The sequence below is a fragment of the Amblyraja radiata genome, chromosome 7 (assembly GCF_010909765.2).
Source record: "Amblyraja radiata isolate CabotCenter1 chromosome 7, sAmbRad1.1.pri, whole genome shotgun sequence".
NCBI classification, from domain to species: Eukaryota; Metazoa; Chordata; class Chondrichthyes; order Rajiformes; family Rajidae; genus Amblyraja; species Amblyraja radiata.
The window spans coordinates 11,600,070-11,611,180 of NC_045962.1; the positions used below are offsets into that span (position 1 = coordinate 11,600,070).

The 11,111-nt window shown below is 42.5% G+C and overlaps 1 protein-coding gene across 1 annotated transcript; it reads right to left on the bottom strand.

Moving 5' to 3' along the window:
- Positions 1 to 8,720: 8,720 nt before the first annotated feature.
- Positions 8,721 to 10,955, bottom strand: hspe1 (heat shock protein family E (Hsp10) member 1). Its single transcript, XM_033023705.1, has 4 exons — positions 10,779 to 10,955; positions 9,759 to 9,923; positions 8,978 to 9,067; positions 8,721 to 8,880 (listed from the first exon to the last, which is right to left on the bottom strand). Exons 1-4 carry the CDS (start codon positions 10,779 to 10,781, stop codon positions 8,830 to 8,832), a joined length of 309 nt encoding a protein of 102 aa, XP_032879596.1. The 5' UTR covers positions 10,782 to 10,955; the 3' UTR covers positions 8,721 to 8,829.
- Positions 10,956 to 11,111: the final 156 nt, after the last annotated feature.

The following is an 11,111-nucleotide window of genomic DNA, read 5'->3' on the forward strand; positions in this document are numbered from 1 at the left end:
GCAGATTTTCAGCATACAACTGGTTATATCTTTACCTCCTTATCAATAGTGAAGTTTAATAATTTTGTGCTGGATGAAGTGAAGCTGCAGCTGGTATTGAAGGCTATTGGAATTTTAACGTTTCACACTATTTGCCAAAATGCAGCATACACAGAAAATTACATTCACATTTCAGTGTCAAGGCAATGCAAAAGACACCTGATGTTAAAAGATACTGCAGTTGTCCTGTTAAAACTGTGAATGGAGTCAATAAAACATTGCAATGTTTATCCAGAAATAACATTTTTTTCTCTTCCTTCTCGGATTAAAATATTTGAATTGTCCGATACTGTTGATTAACTGCAGAAAAATTGCAGAGGGAACTTGGAAGGCAAATGGAATGTTGGTATTTATTTCAAGGAGATGAATTGCAAAACAAAAGAAGCCTTGCTACAAATATAGCACTCCTTGACTACCGCGTGCAATTTCCGATGAGACCTATGTTTGTGAAGGTTCACTGATGTGCTCTTATGAGTTGAGTTTAGTTTAGTTTATTGTCACGTGTACCGAGGTACAGTGAAAATCTTCAGTTGCATGCTAACCAGTCCCCTGGCAGTGAGTAAAGGTTGTGCAGATTGGTCTTATTGGAGTTTAAAAGAATGAGAGGTGATCTTATTAAAACATAAAATAATGTATTTAAAAATAATTTATGTTTTAATAAAGGTCTGAAGACAAATTTAGAAGCAAATTTGGGCAGTCACAGTGGCACAATGGTAGTGGTTGCTGCCTTACAGACCCGGGTTCGATCCTGACTACGGGTGCTGTCTGTACGGAGTTTGTATGTTCTCCCCGTGGTTTTTCTTAGAGAGCTTTGATTTCCTCCCACACTCCAAAGACGTACAGGTATGTAGGTTAATTAGCTTGGTAAATGGAAAAATTGTCCCTAGTGGGTGTAGGATAGTGTTAATGTGCAGGGATCGCTGGTCGGCGCGGACCCGGTGGGCCCATTTACTTTCTGTGTAAAATCTTTCTCCTCGGATCCCCTTTAAAATTCCTTCCTCATGGAGCCATATACAATAGTGGCATTTGATCGGCTCATGGAAGTGCAGGGAATAGAGGGATATGGATTATGTACAGGCAGATTAGATCAGTTTTACTAGGCATCATGTTTTTGGCACATACATTGTGGGCCAAAGGCACTTTCCTGTGCTACACTAGAAACATAGAAAATAGGTGCAGGAGTAGGCCTTTCAGCCCTTCGAGCCTGCACCGCCATTCAATATGATCATGGCTGATCATCCAACTCAGTATCCTGTACCTGCCTTCTCTCCATACCCCCTGATCTCTTTAGCCACAAGGGCCACATCTAACTCCCTCTTAAATATAGCCAATGAACTGGCCTCAACTGTTTTATATTCTATGGTACGGAGATGATGAAGAGAGTGTCAAATGTGTTCATCTTATCTGGAAACAGAACTTCGACAGAAAGCTTAGCAAATGCTACAGTGAGTTAAGATGCAGAATGTAACCACCATTATTGTGTTGTTTCATGCTTCGACAAGGCATAAGAATATCACACAAGTAATAGCGGGTCATAAGAATGAATATCATTGCCTATTTCCACTAAGGACTGAACAAACAAAGCATGAGTGTTTTAAAGGTGACAGGAAGGTGGCACAAGAGACTTGCACACAAAAAAGACAGATTCAATAGGAATCAAGCTAGGAGCCGGTGTAGTGTAAGGATACACAACACTGAAGACCCCACAGGAGTAAGGGGAGACACAAGATATTTCCGGGTAGGAGTCAAGGTGGTATTTTAAGCAAGTCAAATACTTACAGTGGCTTGCAAAAGTATTCATACCCCTTGAACTTTTCCACATTTTGTCACGTCACAACCACAAACGTAAATGTATTTTATTGGGATTTTATGTGATAGACCAACACAAAATGGCGCATCATTGTGAAGTGGAAGGAAAATGATACATGGTTTTCAACTTTTTTTACAAATAAAAAACTGAAAAGTGTGGCATGCAAAAGTATTCAGCCCCCCTGAGTCAATACTTTGTAAAACCACCTTTCGCTGCAATTACAGCTGCAAGTCTTTTGGCGTATGTCTCTACCAGCTTTGCACATCTAGAGACTGAAATGTTTGCCCATTCTTCTTTGCAAAATAGCTCAAGCTCAGTCAGATTGGATGGAGAGCGTCTGTGAACAGCAATTTTCAAGTCTTGCCAGAGATTCTCAATTGGATTTAAGTCTGGACTTTGACTGGGCCATTCTAACACATGAATATGCTTTGATCTAAACCATTCCATTGTAGCTCTGGCTGTATGTTTAGGGTCGTTGTCCTGCTGGAAGGTGAACCTCCGCCCAGTCTCAAGTCTTTTGCAGACTCTAACGGGTTTTCTTCCAAGATTGCCCTGTATTTGGCTCCATCCATCTTCCCATCAACTCTGACCAGCTTCCCTGTCCCTGCTGAAGAAAAGCATCCCCACAGCATGATGCTGCCACCACCATGTTTCACAGTGGGGATGGTGTGTTCAGGGTGATGTGCAGTGTTAGTTTTCCGCCACACATAGCGTTTTGCATTTAGGCCAAAAACTTCAATTTTGGTCTCATCTGACCAGAGCACCTTCCTCCACATGTTTGCTGTGTCCCCCACATTGCTTGTGGCAAACTGCATTATGGCTTTTTTTCAACAATGGATTTCTTCTTGCCACTCTTCCATAAAGGCCCGATTTGTGGAGTGCACGACTAATAGTTGTCCTGTGGACAGATTCTCCCACCTGAGCTGTGGATCTCTGCAGCTCCTCCAGAGTTACCATGGGCGTCTTGGCTGCTTCTCTGATCAATGCTCTCCTTGTCAGTTCAGGTGGACGGCCATGTCTTGGTAGGTTTGCAGTTGTGCCATACTCTTTCCATTTTCGGATGATGGATTGAACAGTGCTCCGTGAGATGTTCAAAGCTTGGGATATTTTTTTATAACCTCACCCTGCTTTAAACTTCTCCACAACTTTATCCCTGACCTGTCTGGTGTGTTCCTTGGACTTCATGATGCTGTTTGTTCACTAATGTTCTCTAACAAACCTCTGAGGCCTTCACAGAACAGCTGTATTTATACCGAGATTAGATTACACGCAAGTGGACTCTATTTACTAATTAGGTGACTTCTGAAGGCAATTGGTTGCACTGGATTTTATTTAGGGGATATCAGAGTAAAGGGGGCTGAATACTTTTGCACGCCACACTTTTCAGTTTTTTATTTGTAATCATTTTCCTTCCACTTCGTGTTGGTCTATAACATAAATCCCAATAAAATACATTTATGTTTGTGGTTGTAACGTGACAAAATGTGGAAAATTTCAAGCGGTATGAATACTTTTGCAAGCCACTGTAACCACGTAGATTACTTCAAATATCCCGACAAAGTGTGGGTCGGCAAGGTAATTGGCCACTGTAAATAACCCATAGCATATAAATCAGCGGTGGAATTTACAAGCAATTTAAAATGTCGGAGGGTGGATGGAATTAATGCAGGATTAGAATAAATAGGCCACTTAATGGATGACATAAACTTTGTTCGTCAACAGGCCTGCTTTTTGCTGTACGACTTAGACGATTTAATTCTTGTTAAATGTTATAATTAACGCTGGGTTGGTCCTTAATTTGAACTTAACAACTAATGTCTCCATCATCCTACACTTGCTGCACCCAGGTACGTAGTAGTTCATTTGCTGTACAATGCAGTTGAACATTCATCAGCCATGATCATATTGAATGCAGTGCTGGCTCGAAGGGCCAAATGGCCTGCTCCTGCACCTATTTGCTATGTTTCTATTCTGCATTCAATGGACATTCTCACTTCTGACTGTATGACAGCAGTCATTGATAAAGCAGCTGAAAATATTTGGGCCTAGGTAAAGATCGAAAGGTAATTTACCCAAAGGTGAATTTATTATGGGGAACAAGGAAATGGCAGATGAGTTGAACAGTTACTTTGGATCCGTCTTCACTAAGGAGGACACAAACAATCTTCCTGATGTACAAGTGGCCAGAGGACCTGGGGTGACAGAGGAAATGAAGGAAATCCACATTAGGCAGGAAATGGTGTTGAGTAGACTGATGGGACTGAAGGCTGATAAATCCCCATGGCCTGATGGTCTGCATCCCAGGGTACTTAAGGAAGTGGCTCCAGAAATCGTGGACGCATTGGTGATCATTTTCCAATGTTCTATAGATTCAGGATTAGTTCCTGTGGATTGGAGGGTAGCTAATGTTATCCTGCTTTTTAAGAAAGGCGGAAGAGAGAAAACAGAATTATAGACCAGTTAGTCTATAGTGGGGAAGGTGCTGGAGTCAATCATAAAAGATGAAATAGCGGCACATTTGGATAGCAGTAACAGAATCAGTCCAAATCAGCATGGATTTATGAAGGGGAAATCATGCTTGACTAATCTTCTGGAATTTTTTGAGGATATAACTAGGAAAATGGACAAGGGAGAGCCATTGGATATAGTGTACCTGGACTTTCAGAACGCATTTGATAAGGTCCCACATAGGAAATTAGTGGGCAAAATTAGGGCACATGGTACTGGGGGTAGTGCTGACATGGATAGAAAATTGGTTGGCGGACACGAAACAAAGAGTAGGGATTAACGGGTCCCTATCAGAATGGCAGGCAGTGACTAGTGGGGTGCCACAAGGCTGGGTGATAGGACTGCAGCTATTTACAATATACATCAATGATTTAGATGAAGGGATTCAAAGTAACATTAGCAAATTTGCAGATGACACAAAGCTGGGTGGCAGTGTGAACTGTGAGGAGGATGCTATGAGAATGCAGTGACTTGGACAGGTTGGCCGAGTGGGCAGATGCAGTTTGATGTGGATAAATGTGAGGTTATCCACTTTGGTAGAAAAACAGGAAGACAGATTATTATCTAAATGGTGTCAAGTTGGGAAAAGGGGAAGTACAACAGGATCTGGGGGTCCTTGTTCATCAGTCAATGAAAGTAAGCATGCAGGTACAGCAGGCAGTGAAGAAAGCAAATGGCATATTGGCCTTCATAACAAGTGGTATTGAGTATCGGAGCAAAGAGATCCTTCTGCAGTTGTACAGGGCCCTAGTGAGACCACTCCTGGACTATTGTGTGCAGTTTTGCTCCCCTAATTTGAGGAAGGACATTCTTGCTATTGAGGGAGTGCAGCGTAGGTTTACAAGGTTAATTTCCGGGATAGCAGGACTATCATATGCTAATAGAATAGAGCAGCTGGGCTTGTATACACTGGAATTTAGAAGGATGAGAAGGGATCTTATTGAAACCTATAAGATTATTAAGGGTTTAAGACTCGCTAGAGGCAGGAAACATGTTCCCGATGTTGGGGGAGTCCAGAGTCCAGTTTAAGAATAAGGGGTAAGCCATTTAGAACGGAGATGAGGAAACACTTTTTCACACAGAGTTGTGAGTCTGTGGAATTCTCTGCGAGTCTGTGGAATTCTCTGCCTCAGAGGGCAGTGGAGGCTGGTTCACTGGATACTTTAGAGAGAGAGCTAGATAGGGCTCTTAAAGATAGCGGAGTCAGGGGATATGGGGAGAAGGCAGGAACGGGGTACTGATTGGGGATGATCAGCCATGATCACCTTGAATGGCGGTGCTGGCTCGAAGGGCCGAATGGCCTACTGCTAATAATAATAATAATACATTTTATTTATAGGCGCCTTTCAAGAGTCTCAAGGACACCTTACAAAAATTTAGCAGGTAGAGGAAAAACATGTAAGGGGAATGAAATAAATAGTAGAGACATGACTAGTACACAAAGTAAAGACAGAATACAATTCAAAACACAATACGAGGCAATTAATGCACAGATGAAAAGGGAGGGGAATGTGGGGCTAAGGATAGGCAGAGGTGAAGAGATGGGTCTTGAGGCGGGACTGGAAGATGGTGAGGGACATGGAATTGCGGATCAGTTGGGGGAGGGAGTTCCAGAGCCTGGGAGCTGCCCTGGAGAAGGCTCTGTCCCCAAAACTGCGGAGGTTGGACTTGTGGATGGAGAGGAGACCGGCTGATGTGGATCTGAGGGACCGTGAGGGTTGGTAGGGGGAGAGGAGGTCAGTGAGATATGGGGGGGCCAGATGGTGGAGGGCTTTGTAGGTGAGGATCAGGATTTTGTAGGTGATCCGGTGGGAGATGGGAAGCCAGTGAAGTTGTTTGAGGACTGGAGTGATGTGATGCCAGGATTTGGTGTGGGTGATGAGTCGGCCGGCTGCGTTCTGGACCAGTTAGAGTCGGTTGATGTAGGTGGAGCTGATGCCAAGGAGAAGTGAGTTGCAATAGTCCAGTCGGGAGGAGATGAAGGCATGGATGAGTCTTTCAGCAGCGGGAGGTGTGAGAGAGGGTCTGAGTTTGGCGATGTTGCGGAGATGAAAGAAGGAGGTTTTAATGACATGGCAGATGTGAGGCTCAAGGGAGAGGGTGGAATCAAAGATCACGCCAAGGTTGCGGGCCTGGGGAGATGGGGAGACAGTGGTGCCGTCGATGGTGAGAGTGGGGTTATTGATTTTGCTGAGTGTGGCTTTGGAGCCTATGAGGAGGAATTCTGTCTTATCGCTGTTGTGTTTGAGGAAGTTATGTTGCATCCAGGTTTTTATAGCTGACAAACAGGAGTTGATATGGGAGAGGGGGGGGTTGTGGGGGGATTTGGTGCCGAGGTAGATCTGGGTGTCATCGGCGTAACAGTGGAAGTCCAGGTTGAAGTGGCGGAGTACCTGATCAAGGGGGAAGATGTAGATGATGAAGAGGAGGGGGCCAAGTACGGAGCCTTGGGGAACGCCTTGAGTGACTGTGGCTGTAGCAGAGGTGTGGTTGTGGAGAGAGATGAAGTGGGATCTGTTGGAAAGGTAGGAACGGAGCCAGCTGAGTGCAGCCTTCAATGCCGAGGTCTTTGAGTCTGGTGAGCAGGATGTTGTGGTTCACTGTATCGAAGGCTGCGCTCAGGTCGAGGAGGATGAGGATGTTGAGGGAACCAGTGTCAGCAGAGGTGAGGAGGTCGTTGAGGACTTTGAGGAGAGCAGTTTCTGCGCTATGGAGGGGGCGAAAGCCAGATTGGAGGGGTTCGAATGGGTTATACGCAAGGAGGTGGGAATGAAGTTGCGACGCAACGATACGCTCCAGGGTTTTTGAAAGAAAGGGGAGGTTTGAGATTGGGCGATAGTTAATGAGAGAGGAGGGATCAAGACCAGGTTTCTTTAAGATTGGTGTGACAGCAGCAGTTTTGAAAGCGGAGGGGACAATTCCTTGGGACAATGAGGAGTTGAAGAGATTAGTGAGGTAGGGGCAGAGAACGGGGAGGCAGGACTTCAGCAGGGGAGTGGGGAGAGGGTCGAGGGAGCAGGTAGTGGGTTTGGAAGAGCTGATGAGTTTGGTGATTTCAATAGGGGTGATCAGGTCAAACTGGGAGAGGAAGCAGTGTGGAGGAGGGGTAAGGAGGTCAGTGGAGATGTTGAAAGGAGGGGCCTGCACCTGCTGAAGTCCTGCCTCCCCGTTCTCTGCCCCTACCTCACTAATCTCTTCAACTCCTACTCCTGCACCTATTGACACTGCTCTTAGAAGCTCCTGTGGTGTTGACCTGGGGCAGGAATGATCACCCTCCACCATCACACACGTCATCCTTTTGTATAAAGTACAATTTCAGACACTGCAATATTTCCCATGGATGCCCAGTGACTTGTTTTATAAAGCATATCATCTTGATGCAACACTCATTCAAATGCCCGTTTGTCTCAGGTATTCAGGTCTTCACTTCCTATTTAGACAGAGCTGCATAAACCAACCTGATCGGGTTATGGACGAGTAGATTCGTGAACTGCCATTAAGCCAGGTTACATTTGACTTGTTTTTTTTTTTTAAATAACATAATTGAGCAATTATTCAGTCAGTTATGTGTCAAATTTATTACTGTTCTGGAACAGCTAGTTCTGGAGCATAACTTCAATATTACAGCTGAAACATTATCTTACCCATAACATTTCCTGGCCGCATATGGAATTAATTAGCTCAGACTGATTTCCGTAAGAATGGAGATCTCAAGCGGAAATCAAGATGAATCTTTAAAAGAGATTGGGATACTTGCGTGGATAGGAAAGATTTAGGGTTGTGGGTCAAATGTGACTAGCTTAGCTCAGGATATTGGCTGGCTTAGATGAATTGGGGCAAAGGGCAAGTATGTGGTTATTTACAGGGAAGATCTGCCTGAAAATGGTGCAGATACTTCGGCCTCATCTTTTTAATAGTCATGGGCAGCGAACGGGAACAGTTGCCTCCTGCTAGTTTCTTCAAAAAAAGTCCACTATCATTTACACCCAGATATGATATGACTGCAGAGCTTTTATCGCATTATAATTAGCCACTTGCTGATTCAGAATTAAAATGATTTGATGTTTTACAATTAACCCCTTTATGATTAAAATCCACCTTACTACATGAAAAGAGGAATAAAGTGAACTGTATTTAAACATTTCATTGGTACCCGTACAAATTATATTTAATCTCCACAGTTATAAAGCAACTGAGCTGGTAGACTTATCCAGGTGGCAAGGGCACATTTATGCACTTTTGTTTTTAAACTACTGCGCTTGTGAAAATATTAAAATATTAACAATAAACACATCAAGTTATGATTCATTAGTTCACATATTCAGATGTAATTGCAACTCCACAAAATAGGATACAGAAACTATGGATTTGATGTTGATTTTTATTGTATTGTACCAAAGCTCAAAAAAACAGTATTTACAGACTGGAACAGAAAGACAGGTACTTCATGGAATGGTCAGTTCATCCAACATCTATTCTGTGTATTTTCCAAGAATATCTCCATCCCTGAACAAGTAATAATCCTGTGGGAGAGAAAAAGGAAAAAGATGCATAGTAGTGGGGAAAAAGGGTGGGGTTGGGGGAACTACTGACATTCGAAATGTGGATGATGGTACTAACCTTATCATCTAAAACAACTTTTGTTCCTCCATATTCTGGCAGTAGAACAGTCTCACCGACTTTTACATTAACTGGCTGAATGTCGCCACTCTGGAAAATAAATGTAAATTAACCTCTGAACACTTGCCCCATTTTGTAACAACCATCCTCAGTTACTGAGAAGCCCATATTCTAAATGTGTAAGAAGGAACTGCAGATGCTGGTTCAAACCAAAATTAGACACAAAAAACTGGAGTAACTCAGCAGATCAGACAGGAATAGGTAACCCTTCTTCAGAAGAGTCTCGACCCAAAACGTCACCCATTCCTTTTCTCCAGTGATGTTGTCTGACCCGCTGCGTTACTCCAGCTATTTGTGTCTATCTTCAGGCCACATTTTAAATAATTTTATTGATAATTTTCCTCATTGAACACATAGGACAAGTGGTCTTTTGAATGTATTTAAACACAAGAGTAAAAATAGCACCAAAAACAAATAGGGGCTCCAGAAAAGTTTTTTATAAATACTCAGACAGTAACACTTGTTTTGAGAGACTTTACTTACATACTTTGCACCTTTCATTAGAGTTAGGTTCCTCAGTATTGCAATATGTCTGATTTTTACCAAATCTCGAGTTGTGGAGAATAGCAAAATCCTTTCTCAAACCATCAGAAATCTTTGTCTGGCTTTACAACTCAGTTAATAACTGTGGGGACTTCCTGCCACTTTGATTTGGGGAAGGCAATACTCATATAAGACAAGAATGTGGTTAAATGCGATCAGACACTACTTAGAAACAAACCTTCACTCGGCTGCCAGGTCCAATTGCTAGGACTGTTGCTTGCAGCACTTTTCCCTGAGATTTCTCAGGAAGCATGATGCCACCTTTTGTCACTGTTTCTGCTGCAACTCTTTCCACCAATACACGATCGAAGAGAGGAAGAAACTTTCTGAATGCTTGACCTGCCTGTCGAAATATTTAAAAAAAACATTTTGTAACTTAACAAAAAGATTACAAATCACATTTTCTAAGTTATTCTAACGTTGCTTGACCTGAATTTATTGCTATTGATTTATAAATTATGATCAACATCATTTTGAAAATCTGCAATTACAAAATGAGTTAGACAAACTTACCATATTTGCAGTTTATTTTACCTTGTAACGCAATTAAATACTTTGTTTATATAACAATAAAAATAGATGGTATTCAAGATACATTTTCCTATTACAAGTACTGGTTCAATAGCAACACGTTTCGAAGAAAATCGTCTTAAGTGTTATGAAGGGAAAATTACAAAAGGTATTTTGCAGGGAAATTTCAGCATAAAATAGTAAACATTTTAAAACTACTTTTTCCTAAACCAATCGCCCCTCACCACAAAGTAAATGTGGCTCATTTGACCTTGCAGACATGCCCAATCTCACACAAGGTCGCTTACCTAAATGCACTTAACAATCTTAGTTGTTCACTTCCATTCAAATATCAATGCGGGATACAGAATAGCAAATATGTAGCAACTTCAATCGACAATAGATATGTTACAATCTGGTTTCTGATACCAACGCAGAGATCATTATGATTTTAAGCACGATTGTAGTGATGAATGGCTTCAAGCAATTTACTGGGGAATTTCATTGCATTTTTTAATTTGATTTTAATTTCTACTAAAAGCACAAAAGGTATTTTGCATCACGCAAGCAGTTTATTAAAAATAAAACTTGCAGCTTCCCCCACGTTATGGCGGACAACACAACGCTTTTTAATCACCTCGCAACACGACACATGGAGAAACCCTGAAACTGTCTTTTTGACGCTTACCATTCCTGCTCTGTGTTGGAGAAAGTGCTTGCAATGAGACAGCTTGCTTGCAGCCTTCTTTCTTTCTGCAGCGGCGACGATGGCAGCCCGTCCACGTGAGGAAATAGCCTTCGAACCCGGCGACGTGACCTCGAACGTCAGGAAAATGTTACACCGGGTTCTAGAACCTCGCCTTCTATTCACAAAAAAAGTGAACCATCTCTCGCCACCTCCGTGCAATTCCCAATTTAACTTTTTGTGCAAGAATTGCTAAGAAAATTATTGCACAATTACATTTAAGCTTAAATAACGTGCACTTTGACCTCGCCCGCGCGAAGCGTCTGGAACTTTCTG